The sequence below is a fragment of the Enhydra lutris genome, unplaced genomic scaffold, assembly GCF_002288905.1.
Source record: "Enhydra lutris kenyoni isolate GAN:26980312 unplaced genomic scaffold, ASM228890v2 scaffoldscaffold12, whole genome shotgun sequence".
NCBI lineage: Eukaryota > Metazoa > Chordata > Mammalia > Carnivora > Mustelidae > Enhydra > Enhydra lutris.
In genome coordinates, this window is record NW_019154096.1 from 30474909 (window position 1) to 30492821 (window position 17913).

Consider the following 17913-nt stretch of genomic DNA (forward strand, 5'->3'; position numbering starts at 1 on the left):
CTCCCAGCTGAGCAGGGAGCCTGATCCAGGGCTCAGTCCCAGGACCCGGGGATCATGATCTGAGCCAAAGGCAGATGCTCAGCCAACTGAGCCACCCAGGTGCCCCTACCGTATTTCCTCCTGGTATACTCAAAGACCTGGAACCAATTTGCTTGGTTTGACATGTGAGTTTGTCAATTCCAGGTGTTCTGGCCTCATGTAGGTTACTGAACTTCTCACAACCCACAGTATCTGCCACTGGAAAGTGGGTATAATAGTGCCAGTGGTGGGTACAGTCATCGTGAGAATTAAATGACTGATGTCTATAAAGCACTTAGCCTAGGACTTGGCACAGGGTTAGAACCCAAGATAGTTCAGCTATTATTAGAGTCTTGATTTATATTTCCAGCTCCTAAACCATATTGTTTTTATACATGCATATAAAAAATGACACAGATGCACATAAACATCACCGAAATAAAGGAATTAAAATGATTCCCTGGCCTACAAGTTGTGCTAGCTAGGACTATGTATTGCTGAAAGTTTATCTTAATGAGATAATATCAATAATGAACAAGTGGTTTTCAGGTCCAGCAAGGTCCACCTCAGCCAAGATACACTCTGAATAACACACACCTGGTTTTCCTATGGCTTCCTCATTCAGAAATAGAAAAGGTGACAGAGAAGACCATGTTGTGATCGATATCAAGTAACATTTCACCCACAAGAAATAATTACAGAGTACATGCTATGTACCAGGGTGTGTGTATGTGTGTGTGTGTGTGTACACGCACACGCATACACACACTCAAACGGTAGCTTAGCAATGTTCAAATGCTCAGCAATCCTGAGAATAATTTAAATCTGCTAAATTTTGAAGAGTCAGTACAGACTGAAAAGAAATGTTAAGAGTTAATCACTCTCTAAATTATACACAACACCCACACATACAATTTATCATGCCCAGGACAGCTAATCCTAGTAAGAATAATAGCACAATTCACAAAGATGGCAGGTCAAGCCTCAACATGAAACCACACATGCTGAAGAGACACTAAAGTATTACATGCTAAAATTCTAAACCCAAGGAAAAAAAAAAAATCAATGGATCTTAAAATACATTGAAAGGAGGAAGCCAAGTGGAGGGTAAGTGTGGCCACTTACTCAGGGACTCAGGAGCAAGGCAATGGCAGAGAGGCTAAATAAATAAGTTCATTATCTTGGTCTTTACAGAAGATCATAGGAAGATTCTCACTTGAACCCGACAGGCAGGTGGTAGGAGATCAGATAGCAGTAAATACACAGGATATTCCACACCTGGTTGACAGTGGAGATATAGACTAGTCTCAGGAACCAGGACCATTGCCTTCCCTCCCTGGAGGAACTCAGGGCAAAAACTGGGTGCTGCTGGAGAAAATGCTTACCCTAGCATTAGCAATAGGCTGTGGGGTCCGAGGACCCCTGAGTGGCCAACCTGTGCCTCTTTCATGAAGTTATTTGCTATCAGGTTATCATGGATTTGTTAAATCCCAGCATACCAGAAACTTCAGAGGACATGCCTTGAAGGTTAAGCAGAGCAAATTACATAAGAATAGCCAGGAAAAAGTCTTTAACAGTAGTTAGCACACTTGAATTCCTTACCCCAAAGAGGTGGGCTAAAAATACAGATGCTCCAAAAGTTTAGATCAATTCAGAGATGACATAGCCAACATGGGAACCAGGTTTTCAAGAGGGCAATGAGGCCCAGGGGTAAGGGCCTTTGAAAGTGATATTGCTAAGGGGACACACAAGTGTTCCCCATATTTTGCTGGTACCACTGGCCTGGGTCCCTTGGAACCCCTGGATAGCAGGAGCCCCTCCCTCTTGCTAAGCTTTATTATCCTCCCTTTCAGCCTTGGCTTTCGGTCTCATGGACACTAAAGTCCCCGTGGGCGGCCACTGTGCTTCTGCCTGTGATATATATATAGAGTACAATGTATTCTTCAGAACCAAGAAACAGATGCTGTACGTGCCCAGGGCAAGTGACAGGCTGAGCACACACTCCACCTCTGGCTTCCAGAAACACTAAGTGTTCTCAAGGGATGGAATCCGCCAAAGCCTCATCCCACCTCCCTCCATCCTCGAGGCCCTCCCGTCCCTATGGAAGTACTAATGAATTCTCTGCCGGAGGACATGGGGGACACTGGGGCAGGAAGCAATTTTCTGGCAACAATCATCCATTTCTAGATTTCCTTTTCCATCTGCCCCCCGCCCAATAAAAATGAGTAAAGACGCCATGACCTCGAGAACAGGAGATAATATATAAAACTTGTGAGGAGACCATCATCAAGGTGTTTATCATGACCTGAAGGAGACAAGGATCAGGGATCTGGAGGGTCAGTGCACCAGCGTGATTCCACAGAATGGGGAACACATGCTTCCGGCGGTCCTTATTTTAACTGAAAACAATAGATGCAGGGAAACCTTGCTATTTCCAGGTCACGTGCCTTAGCAAATTCCAACACAAAGACCACCTGAATGTCAAGAGGCCATGTTCAGAGAGCTACCTCCGAACATGGGGGACCTGGCCCCGGGCAGAAATGACACGGTAACATAACCCTAGGAGGGAAATGTGTTTTCAGTTACACCAGGGCCCAGCCAGGCCTCTTCCACAGGCTCTTCCTAAATAGGAACTTGGCAGTGGGATTCGCTAGGCTGGAGGGGACGTCCTGGGCTCCAGAGGTGAGGCCCTGCAGGGTCTTGAGGAGAGTTGGACAGAAGTTCTTTCTCCCTGCTCGGTAATAACACTGAGGAATCAGCGTCATATCCATTTTATTAATTTTCTTGACAGGCAGCTCCAGTTTCCATGCAGGCACCACAAAATCAAAACATACGCATGTCAAGTGCCCCATGTGCGGTAGGGCCCTGCCAAGACCGTGTTCCATCAACAAAAGGAAGCAGAGCCCAGGTCTCAGACCTCGTGCCTGGGCCTGTGGGTAACTCCCTGCTGGAGGAAACCACCAGAGCTCAGATGAATGAGCCAGAAGAGCTCTCTTGGTGACAGTCCTTTATCCTGGGGTCTGGGTTCCTTGTGTTGAACACGAGAGCTGTTGGGAGACACAAGGCTACATCTGGCTTTGGGGCATGCCTCTCAGTCCCACCACACAGACCTCCCCTGCCAACTCCATTTAGCCTGCATTCAGTTTCATCCAGGCAGGGGAATAGCAGCCTGGATTAAAAAAGCCATTGAAAAAAGAAAAGAAAAGAAAGGAAAAGAAAAGGAAAGAAAAGAAAAAAACCGCAATATCCTTATTTGTGTGCTGGGTCTGAGCCTGGAGTTCTGTGGAGTTGAGGTCTTTGGGGACATAGGGAGCTGAAGGAATTTTTTGATCAAGGCATCCTTTGCTAAAGTGATAGAAGAAGACTCCAGCACAATTTGTCCTTTCACATAAAGGATTTTTATCTAGGAATTGCCTATGTAATGTAAATTAGGTGGGTAGAGAGGGTAAGGACTGAGAGAAAAGCCCTGCTCTAATCCCACAGCTGGGGACGCCCTGGGTGAGCCCATGAATGTAGTCGGTCCTTCGTCTCAGCCCCACTCTTCCCGCCCATCCTTCCCACTGCCTCCAGGGCCATCGCCTCGACTCCCCGGGACAACGGACCACCAGTGCTACACACAGCAGTAATGGCAGCCAAGGGCTGGAGGTATCACACCTAGGATCACAGGGCTTCTAGCCCCCCTCATGGGACCTCCTGGTTAACTCACAACTTTCCCACCTCCATCCCTACTCTTGCAGGAAGGGGAAACCGAAGCCCAAATCCTGAGCCACCAATGCCAAGTCAGAAAGGCCCAAACTGGGCAGGTTTTCCTGTCCTGGTCTGCCTCCTTGACTGGTCTAGGCTAAGAACAATCCAAAGATGAGGACGGGTGTTATCATTACTCCAAAAGCCCTCTTAGGAAGGGCCAGGCCTTCAACCCAGTATCCCGGAAATGGGCCTGCCCTGGCCGGGCCAATGCCCCGGCCTGACCTGTGAGGACAGAGTTGCGTCTTTCATTGCCTGGGTTGGCCCGGCAGGCAGGGGCCACTCTGGAGATGCTGGGGTGGCTGCCCAGCCCACTCTATGGGGTGAGCCGGCTGAAGAGGAGACGAGCAGAGCCAGACCGCCCGTCTCATGGCACACAGGGCGCCGCTGCTGAGGAGTCGGCCCCTCGTTCCACTCTCCATTCAAACAACCGTGGCATGTCAGCCCTGCTGGCCTCCTTGATTGTGCAGAAATAAATAAATGAATTATGTTGTTGGGGTTTGGGCTTCAGCACAAACACATGGTCTGCATTTATCTGCACAGTGAGAGGTCCACCAGCCACTTGATGTAAAAAAAGCAAAATGATAATTCTTTTCTTTAGGCGCTCTGGTGCCATATGGAATGTATATAAATCATATTTTTGTTTTAACAGCGGAGGCTTTGTTGATAGATAAACATGTGGTTTATCTAAAAAAAAGAGAGGATTTGTGCTTTGAACAATCATTTAATGGCCGTGGATGTGCCAAATAAAAATAAAAACATAATTTTGAAAGAAGTTGGCCTCGTGCCCAAATCTGTAACCAGGAATTTCTCCTTAACCAGAGTGGTTAAAGCCTGTCGATCTGTTTTGAGTTTAAGCTGTGCTCTCTACTCAACCCCACGACAAACTGAATCCAGGGCTAATGGACTCTAATAGGACGAGACGTTACCTTTATGAATGACCTCATGGAGAAGAGGTTGGCGAGCATGGTGGAGAGGCCTTGAGCCAGACAGCTCTGGGCTATGAACCCCAGCTTCAGCTCCGCAAGGCAGATTGCATCATCTCCCTCTTTCCAGTTCCAGCTCGGGATGTTTAGCAGATGGGCCTGTGGAAGCAAACGCAAGGTATGAGAACTGAGGTTGCTAAATGTTCAACGGTGGCAAATCCCCTCTGGGAAAGGCACCACTGCCCAACGGCTCAGAGGCCTTCAGACTCATCCTTTCTTTTCCTGGCCTGAGCCTGCTGTTCGCTGTTTCATTTGACTCCCCTATTCTGTGGACTTCAGTCCTCGGGGTTCTCTCTGCAACGTTGCTTCTCCCTAACCCAGGTCTTCCCCTGGGGTTTGTCATGTAACCAACAGAGTCCAGAGGGAATTTCCTCTTGGGACAGACACATCAGCCCACGTTACTAGAATATCTCGCTAGGTTGTTCATAAATGAGCTCCTCAAACAGACTCGGACGCTCCGTTGCCTGTGTGTTTTAGAATCTTTTTTTAATCTGCATCCCCGAAACTCCAGGTCAGTGGCTCCCAAGTCTGAGTGGGCCTCAGAATCACCTGGTGGGTTGGTACACATATTGCCAGCCCCTCCTTCACAGTTTCTGATCTAGTAAGGTGCGGGGTGAGGCTGGAGAATTCGCATTTCTAACAAATTCAAGGTGCCGATCTGGGGACCACACTTTGAGAAGCACTGACCTAAATCATCAGGCAAATCACAGTGTAGACATATTATGATCTCTTGCAGATGGACTGATCCTATGTCACAGGTCGCACCCCAGGATAAGGACACAGACACACGCTCATCTGATTAGTTTTAAGCGGCATGAAGCAGAGTCAGAGATTATCCATTGGATGAAGGAGTCAAAATTCAAAAACTTTGCCAGGATTGGAAAAATGGGCAGAAGAACAACCAGGAAAGATTTTTAAATTTAAAGATTTTTAAAGGAAAGATCTTTAAATGTCTTAATGTCAAGCGCAGCATTTAGGTTCGAAAAAAAAAATCAATTGTATAAATTCAAAATGAGAAGATCTAACTTGGCAGTAGAGCTGAGGGGGAAAGAAGGGAAAAAAACTTAAGTGTGTGGGTAACTCAAATCCCAAAAAGAGGCCAACTGTGTGACAGATTACAGAGAAAGCCAATGCTTGCTTGTTAGAAATGGTCTCCAGATCAAGGGAAACGAATGTTTCATTCTCTTGTGAACCGGTCAGGCTGGTTCCAGAGTACTTGATCCTGTTGTAACAGCCAGATTTAAAGAGGGAAACTGATCAATTGAATAACTTCCAGAAAAAAATGACAAGCACAAGGAGAGGTGGGGGTTCTGGAAAACGTCTTATGAAAAACAGTTAAGAGAGCCAGCAGTGTCTGGCCTAAAGAAGGACCACACCCTCACGGAGACAAGACGGTTACCTCTGAAAGCCTCAGGTGCTGGGGCAATGAAAAGAGATTAGGCTTGTCTTGCTTTGTTCCAGGGGCCAGAATTAGGACTGACTGGTATATGTTACAAGAAAGCAGTTTTTTGGCTTATTTTATAAAGGAACTTTCTAAGGATGTAATTTGTCTAATAAATGGAGAAAGCTACCTCCCAAAATGCAAGGTCTTTGTCCCAAAAATTCTATAAGTGTTTGTCCAAGTCATAAGAGAAAGACCGCTTGCTTTGCATTTGAGATTGTAGCTGAGAGCCCTACTAGGCCCCCCGTGGATGCCAAGACTTTATGGCCCTGAAACGCCTATTTCTCTCCAGGTACCAGCAAACACCAGAAGCATCCTACAGAAGGCTTCCCTTCACTGTCAGGATAACACACTACGGTTGTACCTACTAGAAGAGAAGATGCCATTATGGAAACAAGAACAAGTCCAATGGCTTCTTGCTCTGCTAACAGAAATACCCTTCTTGTGAAATCCCTTCCTCAAAGTCCTGTGACAGTTTCACAAGTCCTAAGCCAGCAGTGACTCCTGGGAGAGAAGACCATATCCTCCCTAATGAGAGCAAGGTTAAAAAGTTTGGTGTGTAGGCCATGGTGGATGGTAATTTCTGCCAAGCTGAGTATCAGAGACCTTCTCCCATCACAGGCCTGATTCCAGCCGATCTTCTTGCCCCTTACACTGTTTCTCTCCCAACTCTTCACTGGCTGGCAAAGGCCACCTTCCCCCTTTACTAACCTTCATGGCACTTTCAAGCAAGCAAATGAACAATCAAACAAAGCCTTTTCCAGAGAGTCTCTCATATCCCCATGTGCCAGGTTTTTGAAGGTATGAAGTCCAGGCTCTTGGGCCTTGGGTCCCCCTGTCCCCAACTGGTTTGAGTTCCTTAGACATATTTCGCATGTTATTACATGGGAAAGTCAAGTCTGTTTCAGTTCTCAGGCTTCCATATGGCCTCCTTTCATGGGCCGTTGTATCTTCCCCAATTGTGGGGCAGGGAGCAGGGAGGGATGTACCAAAGGCCAGGAGGAACATCTGTGTGCATGAGATGAAGAGAGGAAATTTCACAAGGAACTCAAATCCTCTGTTTCTGACACTTCTGTCCTTCATCTGAGGAATATTTGGGTCCACTGGAAAATGCCAGCATCACTGCACAGAAGTCTAGAGGTAAATCCTGGATCTGAAGAATGAGGCCTGATAAAACAGGCGTAGCAGGACCAGGGTCCCCCTTTGATTAGCCACTGGACCACTCTTCATCTCAAGAAGGAGGAATGTGAAAATATGCTCTCCTGGGAAACCAGTAGAGGTCAAGTCCAGTCCCAGCCTTCCCTATACATAAATAACTTTGAGAAAGCCACCATAAGGAACAAAGTTCACGACAGAGAAAACACTTCAACACTATTGCCCAAGTATCTAAGTGTTTTTAGTGAGAAAGCTCAAAGAACTTGCATCACCATTGGGCCATTGGGACTTGGTTTCTAGGTCCTAGACAAAGACCTTTTTTTTTTTTTTTAAAGATTTTATTTATTTGACAGAGATCACAAGTAGAGAAAGAGAGAGAGAGAGGAGGAAGCAGGCTCCCTGCCTAGCAGAGAGCCCGATGTGGGACTCGATCCCAGGACCCTGAGATCATGACCTGAGCTGAAGGCAGAGGCTTAACCCACTGAGCCACCCAGGCAGCCCGACAAAGACCTTTTTTTTCTAGAATCTATCCGGAAAATTAAAAATCCATTAGCAGCTAAGTCATCGGAAGTGATACTTTACTATTATATCATCAACTGTTCTTTCCTTGAAAAGCTTCAAGACATTTACAACACTCAAATCAAAAATGAGTGCCCTGTACCATCTTCTTTCTGTGTTCAGAGACATCTGGGCTGGGCTGAGTGTTTCTCTCCACGAAATCAGATCCACTTTAGAGAACACCAGTCCTTCTAGAAGGCCTGCTGTGAGGAACCACAGTTTGGTTCAGTGGGGTGGGCTCTATTTACAGAGAAGGTGACAGCTGGCCATTCTGTCCTTAGCTCAGTGCCTGCCAAGTGACCACGAGTTGTACCCACCAGAGCTGCTCCGTCTGGGAGAGCACAGACTCCCGGTCTGGAGTCACACTGGGACGCTAGCATGCACAGATGGCCAAATGAGGACTAAATGTGATAATCGATGTCAAGCTCTTTTAAAACCATAAAATACGCCACAAATATCTAAGATTACTATGATAACAAACTCAGGACCAATTTTACTTGGAGAGAAGTAGGCAGCTTGCCTACATCCCTTTAGGCCCTGGAATACCAGCATCATTAGAGCACAGGGAATTGAAATTCTTTATGTTTTAAGTCTCATATCCAATTATGCAATTAACTATCACTTAAAGTGTGTTGAGTGCAACATAAGTTTACATGCACATACCAGGTTCTTTCAAGAAAGCAAGTTTTAATGGGTGGAGGTCTCTGGGCATTTATTCATGGATGAAGAGAAAGGACAGAGAGAGGAAGAAAAATAAGACTGTAAGGCAATGGGGAAAAAAACAGATTAAAGAGAAGGTGGGAGCATCTCACAAAATAGCAGTTATAGAGCAGGGTGACAAGTGTCCATCTGCAATTCCATGAGGAATGGGATGACAATGACCAGTGGACTTTTTGCTCCCTCTAAAAGAGGGAAAGGAAATGATCGAGAAAAGTGGGCTCATCCATTACTCATCCTACAGGGGCAAAGTCTCACACGTGATTTTCCCTGACTCTGAAACCCCAACATATTGGGGTGATTCTAAGCAAAAATATGTTTTCGGCACATTTCCTGAAAATGTGTTTTCAGGATTGGTTGCCATCATTTTTTCCTGAATAATTACCATGAAAAGGTTTGTACCAGAGTCCTCAGTGTGGACCAGACATTCACTGTGGCTGTGGTCATGTGAGTACTGACCAGGTTCCATCCAGATCCTAGGTCCATTCAGCTACTTGGACTTTGACAGAAATCACAGCTGAAACCATCCTGAATTTCTTGAAGAGGTGGCATCCATACTCATTGGAAGGGGAAAAAAAAGGAATTGACAGCCCTTTCTAAACATACTACATTAATTTCCCTCATCAATCTAAATTCAGCCAAAAACCTAAACAACAGCTTAAAGCACTCCCACACTGAATGAAATTTCAAATCATAAATGAAAGAAGAGTTTATTGCCTGAGGAGCTGTCTCCAGCCACAGGCTTGCTAATAAAACTCCCCTCCACCTATAGGGGCTGCTGTCTAGAAACTTCTCCAGACCGATGCATGTGAGTCCCCCATATCCTCACTTTATGTCTTCCGTGTCCTTGGGTTTTCCAGAGATGAACAGGACAATGGGACCTTGGGTGCCCACCACCAAGCCCACTGGCTGGAGTGTAACACGTTATGCCGTGGAAGCACCTGCCGAGGGCCGGGCAGTGGGCAGCAGACCCAAGCGGTAGGCCCGTCGCCAACAGCAGGCCCCACTTCACAATGGCCTCTGATGGGCCTCCACGTGGCGAAATGGGGCAGCCCTTGCCAGTAATTAAGAAATAATGGCATGGCACTGGTGCATTTGGCAAAACAGGGTCTTCTCTGGGTCACCTGACTGCCTATTTCGTAGGAAATATGGCCTAGAAGATGGACATACACTCACTCATAACCCAGCGGGGAGTTATTGTGTTCAGACAGAACACCTGGTTCCAGGTACTGAGCAGCCTCTGGTTTCCCAGCCTCATTACGGGGAATAACCCGTTCCACATCAAACGGAGAAAGGTGCCACCTTCCCTCCCCCAAAGCTGTTTCCCTGGGAGCTCAGTGACAGGCGGTGTGAAGGAGCAGTGCCTTTGAATGAGAGACTGAGAAGTAATCACAAGTGAAACAGCATAGACTCCAACGTTTGTTTTCTTCCCAATCCCCTTCTAAACTAGAACAGGAGGAAAATTCCTTTATGTCTTATCTCTGGAGAGCAACTTTTTCCCCTCGGTTCAACCAAGCCTATTCTCCTCTGCAGCAGGAGAAGGCCGAGTTCCTCATCCCCCCCCCCCCCGCCCCTGTGCGTGGTCTGCTCCTCCACGTCACCTGGTCTCTGGTAGCAAAACCCTATCACTCGCCTGGGAAGCTCTCTACCCCCGACTACCACGTCCATCCCTGAGGGCACAAGGCAGGACTCCTTCACTTATATGCCTGGGGGGTTAGGGAGGTCAGGTAGCGCACTGAGCACATAGCAGTTAGTCAGGAGATACTGAATGAGGTATCAGGTGCAGGAGATACTGAATGAGGTAGAGGTGCGCCTGGGTGGCTCAATGGGTTAAAGCCTCTGCCTTTGGCTTGGGTCACGATCTCAGGGTCCTGGGATAAACCCCCACATCGGGCTCTCTGCTCATCGGGGAGCCTGCTTCCCACCTGCCTCTCTGCCTACTTGTGATCTCTCTCTCTCTCTCTCTCTCTCTGTCAAATAAATACATGAAATCTTTTAAAAGAAAAAAGAAAGAAAGAAAGAAAGAAAGGAGTAGAGCACATAAAAAATGGACATTGTTGAAACTGGGATCTAAGGTTAAATCAATATTCCAACCTGGGGGTCCAACAGATGCTGCCTTCCAGTGAGCAGCAGTCAACAAGGTGCTTGCACTGAAGAAAGGCCCCAGGGAGGTTTGTACCCAGCACCCCTTGTCTAACCCTTTGGATTACAACAGCACATGTGTGCACGTGTGTGTGTGTGTTGGGTGGGTGGGTGCCTGTGTGTGTGCATGTGCACGTGTGTATGTGTGCACGTGCATTTGTGTATGTGTGCATGTGCGTGTGTGTGTGTGCACACACAGCTGTACAGTGAGAGGAGAGAGACCAGGCATGCTTGTGCACCTCTGAGCTTGCGACGGGCCCCGCCTCTCGCTGTCCTACCTTGTTGTGATACTGCAGCATCTGAGTGATGATTCTTATCTTTGGGTGGTAGTTCTTTATGGAGATTACTCTGAAAAAGAAAGAACCAAAGCTGAGGCAGGGTTTGTCCTACTCTTGGAGTCTGACGGGAACGCGAATTTGACTGTGCCCAGAGTGAAGGCGGGGCCAGCAGCCAGGACCATCCAGAAGGCTTGCCGGCACAGGGCCTGGTTGAACGGTGTCCCTCACCGTACCCCATGGCAGCGTGAGAAAGAAATCAACAGAATGGCCACAGACTGTGCCCGGGGCAGGAAAGAAGAGAGCGGTTCTCTGGTGCCTTGGTGTCGGCGTGTGAGCCCGTGTAGTGGGGCCGCGGCTCCAGAGCAGGGTCACAGGCTTACTGCCTACAGAGACATCTAAATAAGGCGAGCTCAACCCATGGGCCGAGGGAGGTTTGCAATCTCACATACCCTGGGGACAAGCCTAGAAGTAACTTGCTCTGAGTCCAGTTCTCCAAGTTAGCAACTTGAGACAACAATGACGAATCAAACAACCAGCCTGACAAATGATACGAACTGTCACACACACGGCCACTGACAAAAATGATTTCTGAGCAGGGCTCTTATGTCGGGATCAATGACTCAGCCTTTGATAGATAATAGAGTCTAAGTGAAGACTTTAATGCTGGTGGAAAATAAAAATCCAAGGCCTGGCTGGACGGCCACCGTCTGGTAGAAAATTCCACTCTCCCTGCCCCCTACCATCCAGACAAACTGCCCTCAGTCTATACTGCCTATGAGTCACTGCCCTTCCCCAATCCACCCCCTGGCTCCTGCTCCCTGAGACTGGGTTACAAATGGAGGAGTAGAAACACCTGGATTCCAGTCCCAGTGCACTAAGGAACTGGGTGACCTTCAGGAAATCCCTGGGTTCTTTGTGACTGCTTCCTCATCTGGACGTTGGGGGCAATGGTACCTGCTTTATTTATTTCACAGGCTTTGGTATGAGCAGCAAATGAAAGACCAGATGTGGAAATGCTTTGAAATCATTAAAAGCTCTCTCCACGTGTAAGTTATGGTTTTTGTCATTACCGACTCTGTCAGAGGTGACATTGCACATTTCCTTCTGTGACAAGGAAGGCTAAAGAATAGAATTCCACAGGACAGCCCACCGCGAAGCCTAATCAGAAATGCAAGTGCATGTATTAGGACCACCCCCACAAACTCTGCACCAAGAAACCTCTCCGTGCTTCATCCCTTTTTGGGGGGGAAAATGGAGAGAAGGCAGTCAGGGAGCAGTTTTATCTGAAAAGCTACAACTTGTGAATTTAGGAAACGGATCGCACAGAAGCCTCTTCCTGCACAAATTCACCCCGGGCTTTTGCTCTTGAAGGAATTCATTTTATTGTTGAAAAAGTGTTGTGTTGGCTCTTGCTTATAACTCAAGGACTCTGAGCTTCCGTCAGCCCTGAATTCCGTTCACTGCCAGAGCGGGGTCTCCTGCATTAGCTCATTTCAAATGACTCTTTGACATTTTAATTTCAAGAGGGGCAGATTGGTCTCATTAAACTAAGGAGAAAGGAGGATTACACAAATAAGGGAAAGACAGAGCCCAGTTTTTAACCCTGAACTTTCCATTTCCTTTTGCTGCCTGGGCCTTAGTTCTGATTCTGGTTACTGTATGGCTTCACCACATGTCTGATGCTACCTCTGTCCTGTAATTTTCATGCGGTGGCATCCCGCCAAACACCCTGGTAACTTACAAGTCTTCATATCGGCCCTACTGCAGCCTGGGCTTAAATGAAATATTGCCATTCAGAGAAATGCCCATTTCCAAACTATTACTCATTTCCATTATTCACTTTTGGAAGGGGGAAAATAAAAGACACTAGCCCCAAAACTTCTCCAGGGGTCAACACATTACACTTTATTTTCTTTTGTTTTTATGTTTGAAAATCTCACGATCAGGAAGACTAGTTCCTGAAAGGCTACGTTTTTATCATTTCAGATGACATGAAAACGTGGGGAAGGATGGAAATCCTAGTTCAGGAAGGGGGTCCCTCTGGAGCACCTGACAGTGAGCTGTTGTAGTCACATTCCAGCTGTGACTAGTTTAGGGGGTGGACCCAGGTGTGGACCCATGTCCCCATTCCACCACCTCCCTGCAGGCTGGCAAGCGCCATGGGGACAAGAGTTCATGCATCAACTTCCTTAAAACAACTGCGCGAAAACATATTGCCAAAGAAAAGTGGGAGGAAAGAGAATACTGTGCCAGATGTCGCTTGCCAGACACAGGGACCAGATGCTGAGGGAAAGACAGACGTGCTCATCCGTGATGCACCAGGGGAGTCCCCCACCTCAGTGATGGGAAAGCTCATGTCACTTGGGGCCACCGATTAGAAGCAAAGGAAGGGAGACGGGAGCATGGTGATGATGCCACTTCCCAAGACCTCATCCCAGTACATTCCCAGGCTGCAGCAAACCAAGCTGTGGGGAGAGGGAGGTCTGTCTGGACCAAAGGACGGCTGCTCACAATTAGGCAAGAGTTCCTGGGAATGTAGTGGGAGGGAATGTTTTCTCTTAGTTCATCTCTTCTCCAGAAGCATTTCTGTATTATTCCCTTCCAGGCCTCTTAACTACTCTGCAATGTAGGCCGGAGGGGAGAAGAAGAATCCTGAGGGGTTTTAACTCTCCGGAGCTAAATATCTTTTTTGGCATTCCATTGTCGAAGAACAGTGTTCTTCTGAAATGAGAAAAGAAGAGGGAGTAGGGGTCAGCCGTGTCAGGTCAGGCCAGGAGATGGTCTTTCATGGGCCTCACCCATTTCCAGGGAGGGCACTGGGTGGTGGTCTCCAGAGTGTGTCCCTGCCCACCCAAAGATGTTCTGTAAAAAAAAGGTGGTGGGGGGGGAAGGGGAGGGTTGGAGTCAAATAGGTTTGCTAAATTCTCTGTCGATCATTATCTTAGAAAAGCATGTTAGTATTAAAAGCACTGAGAAGGCTTTCAGTGAAGACACTGTTTCATTCTGGGAAACCGGCTGAAACAATCCCATCAGTCAACCAACTCCTCTTTGAGGGGGATATTAATCAATGCCACAGACACACTTGGAAAGTTCCAACATGGAGCTTCTCAAGCTTGGCACTACTGACATTTGGAGCCAGATAATTCTCTGCTGTGGGGAACTGTCCCCTGTGTGTTGTAGGATGTTGAACAGCACGCCTGGCCTCTACCTCCTGGGATGTGAGCAGCGTCATCCGTTCATTACAACAACCAATAACATCTCCAGATATCTCTAAATGTCTCTGGGGGACAAAATCGCCCACAGTCAAGTCTTGGCAGGTCCACTCCCCCTTCGGGAAAATGGTACCTTACTTCAGGCCTACACCCATCTCAATCTCTCTTTCCTAGTCCTGTCTGAAACATCTCAAACCCAAGACCCACTGTGAGCCCCAGGGGTCCCACCTGCCAAGGATAAGCTTCCTGTCTATGATGCCTTGTGGCACTGCCCTCCACAGCCACCGGCGCCTCAGCTCCCCTGGACCTATGTTTGTGGCAAGCTATAGAGTGGCTCATGAAGGAAAAAAGTTCCCACAGAGATGATGCTCTGCAGAGAACCCAAAAGGGCAGCCAAGGGGCTGCAGAGCGCCAAGCCCAGAGCCTTCCCTGGTCTCCCCGGTGTTACCTCATTATGTTGGAGGCGTCTTCAGCATCAGGGTCAGCGCAGTACTTGTTGGCAAGGATGAGGCACGCGTCTGCTGACTCTATCTAAGACACGGAAAGGAAAATCACAGAACACAAACATATAAATAGCCATGCCTGGTTGCAGTCTTTCTCTGTCGACAGCTTTTGGGGAATCTGGTGCTTTGCAAGGAAACAAAAAAATAATTCTGAGAGATTATAGTTTTTGTCAAAAGTGTAGCTCGCAAGTTCTTGTTATGGTATAAACATTTCAACTTGTTGTTGTTCGAGGGTACAACGTGGACCTTCGTAATTATACTTTTCATTTGGCATAGTGACTTAGATGCAATCTTTCCAGATTTCTTTAAATAACAATTAACGAAGCCTTTTAATCCCTTCTCTGCCTCCTTTCCCTACCAATGGATCTACCCCATCATCTTAATTTTTCTGGTCAGGAAATGGCATCAGATGAGCTAAATCCCTTCTCTCAGGTTACCAAGTTAATCGAATAGTCAAGGATTCAGATATTGAGACTCCAAAGTCCTTCATCTGACCTTTTTCACATCTTCACTGTGGAACAGGAGGAAATAAGAGCCCTAAATCAGATAACAACTCAGTATTATTTAGTATTCAATTAGCATTCAGATATTCAAAAGACAACAAATCTATGTATATGAAATGATGTGTTACAGATGACCTCAAAACCTACTGACTTTTCTAAACATGAGCCAAAATAAGATTTATGCCTTTGAGGGAATGATGAGTTATGCTAATAATTGCTTGCATCAAATTAGGTCCTTGAACAGTAACTATTTTCTCCAAGTTCTCATTAGATTTCACATTAGTCATAACTTGGATCATGTCTGGGTAATATTAAGATTAACTGGACTCTATAAGCATAAGAATTCTTGTTCTGGCTCAGGTCTGCAATCTGTCCCACTTGATATGTTGTACTTAATAGACCATTCCTGCATTTTGGTGGGAGGCCATTGTTTCCTCTGCAGTATGTCACAAATTGTCTCTAGTTTTCTTTAATAATCCAAAGAATTTACCCAGATCCTTCTGCTTATTCATGTTTGCCAATGACATTATTCACTAAATTATGTAGTGACCACAGTTAGCATTTAGAAGTCAGTGGATTCACAATATTAGTCTATATCCACTGCCATGCAAATATTGAACGTGTTTACAAAATCTATATAAAACGAGCAAAATAGCAGATGTCACTTTGCTCTATCCTTTTACTTTATAAGCCTCAGGTCTGCTTTATAAGAAGATTTTTAACTTAACAGAATTTGGAATGAAAGATTAGCCCTTTACCAAGTGATATCAGATATCTGCATGTTTAGTTTTATGCTTTTAGTCTTTGGTGGCAGAAAAAAAAAAAAGGAAGCTAAAAATGTTTTATGGCCTGGCAGATATTTATTTATACTTTATCCTTCATGTTATGCTCCTTTCCAATGTAAATAATAGATTTCAGAGCTACACAGAGACCAACTTAAGTATTTAAGAGGGGAATTACTTGATTATTACATTGTATATGAGGTTACCGAATCCGTACAACTGGTCTACTTCCTTGAGGAGTGCTAACATTGAGGGAACTGGCAAAATAACTTTCATTTTATGACTAGTCCAAGTGAGGGAAGTAGCCTAGCAAGTGCCAGTGGAATGAAACTCTGGGACCAGGGAAAGGGTGATGTCAAGGCTGGTGGCATCTGACTTATCTCATTAGGGGTGCGGAGGTGACTCTTGGCCATCCTAGGAGGCATGTGCCCTCACCACAGAGTCAGTCCCCTCTCAGATGGAATAAAAGCAGAAGTCACCTCTTACTTCTTACCTTGACTCTTGCAAGATCATGTGGATTGAGGACTGAACCCTGATAAAATTCCACCTGAGTAAAATGTCGTTTGAACAGAGCCTCAAGCTCCAGGTTAGGGGAAATGCTGGCAGGGAGAGAAGAAACAGCCATTAATATAATAGATTCCAGTATTTCTGCTTCCATGGCCTTCTTTTTTTTTGACTTCCAAAGAGAAAGACCTAGGAAAAGGCTTTCACCTTCAAAGCAGCCCCTTTTCTTGCCAGAAATAAAAGTTTCACCCTCGAGAGAAATAAAACCCCAGCCCACTGAAAACCCAAACCGTTACCAAGGTAAAACAAAGAGGCTCACAGTTTTCACAAAGTCGGAGGCCTATGAGGCGAAACGTCTTCGACTTTGTTAGGAACGGAATCCCGACTTTATGAATAGAGAAACGGAGCCGCGACATCAGAGATTAGCCGAAGGCGCCCCCTGGTAGAGCCTCCTGCCGTTCCCTCCCTCAAAGCCTCTTCTCTGGTTCTCAGCCACATGGACTTCTCATCCCCCAGGGCCTGGATCAAAACATGTCACCTCTGAGCAGCCACAGACCGAGTTAATGTACTCTCAGTACTGCTCTTGATTCACACATGTGTACACTATTCATCATTCTCAGTGCTGAACTGTCCAGACATCGTTCCCATTGGAGAACAAGGATTAAAACACTGATTGACCCACTCATCCATTTATTACTTCTGTGGAGATGAAAGATTTCTACTCTCTATAAGGTATCAGGCTAGGCGCTGGGAGATGATATTTGGTTCAAACCTACTAGGTTCCGTGTTTGTCCATGCTTGCCTAACACTCATTAAGTACTTAGTAGGAATTGTTAATGTTTTCCAGCACTTACTATGCGGCAGACACCGTTTCAAGCACTTGACAAGTATTAACTCATTTAAACCTCAAAATAACCCTGGAGGAAGGGATGTTATTAACCCAAATCTTCAAGAGGTTAATTAACTGGGCCGTCTACTACAGTGCTGACGCTGGCAGATGCTGGCCACACGAAGGTGAATCCCAGCAAGTAAAGCATTGGCCACTGGCTTGTTGATTCAGTCTCAAGCTGTGGTAAGAGAGAAACCGACCCTGTGCACATTGGACCAGTCTTTGAGACCCATTACTGGTTGGGCCCCTCTTGGGAAGTCTGCCTGGTCATGCAGGAAATGCTGGTCTCTCCCTGAAGCAAGTGCCTGGTGCAATTCTGCCTCCTGATGAAACTGACTTCAGTCAGTGAATATAGGTTAGATGTTGAGCTCTCATTGTTGCACACGTGCTCATCTTGAAATCCCAACCGATATGAGGGCAAAACCTACGCACACTACTTCTCCTGAACCTCCCATAATGCTCTGCAGAGGACAGGCCCCTC

At 46.4% G+C, this 17913-nt stretch overlaps 1 protein-coding gene across 17 annotated transcripts in view; it reads right to left on the bottom strand.

The window, feature by feature from the left end:
- Positions 1-17913, bottom strand: part of LOC111144685 (potassium calcium-activated channel subfamily M alpha 1) — a 726020-nt gene that overhangs the window by 190532 nt on the left and 517575 nt on the right. For all 17 annotated transcript variants that reach the window (XM_022499102.1, XM_022499098.1, XM_022499101.1 and 14 more), the window contains 4 exons: positions 16533-16638; positions 14700-14782; positions 11040-11109; positions 4692-4847 (listed from right to left, as the gene is read on the bottom strand). In XM_022499102.1, the coding sequence (XP_022354810.1) occupies positions 4692-4847; positions 11040-11109; positions 14700-14782; positions 16533-16638 (415 nt within the window). The remainder of the gene's footprint in view (positions 1-4691; positions 4848-11039; positions 11110-14699; positions 14783-16532; positions 16639-17913) is intronic.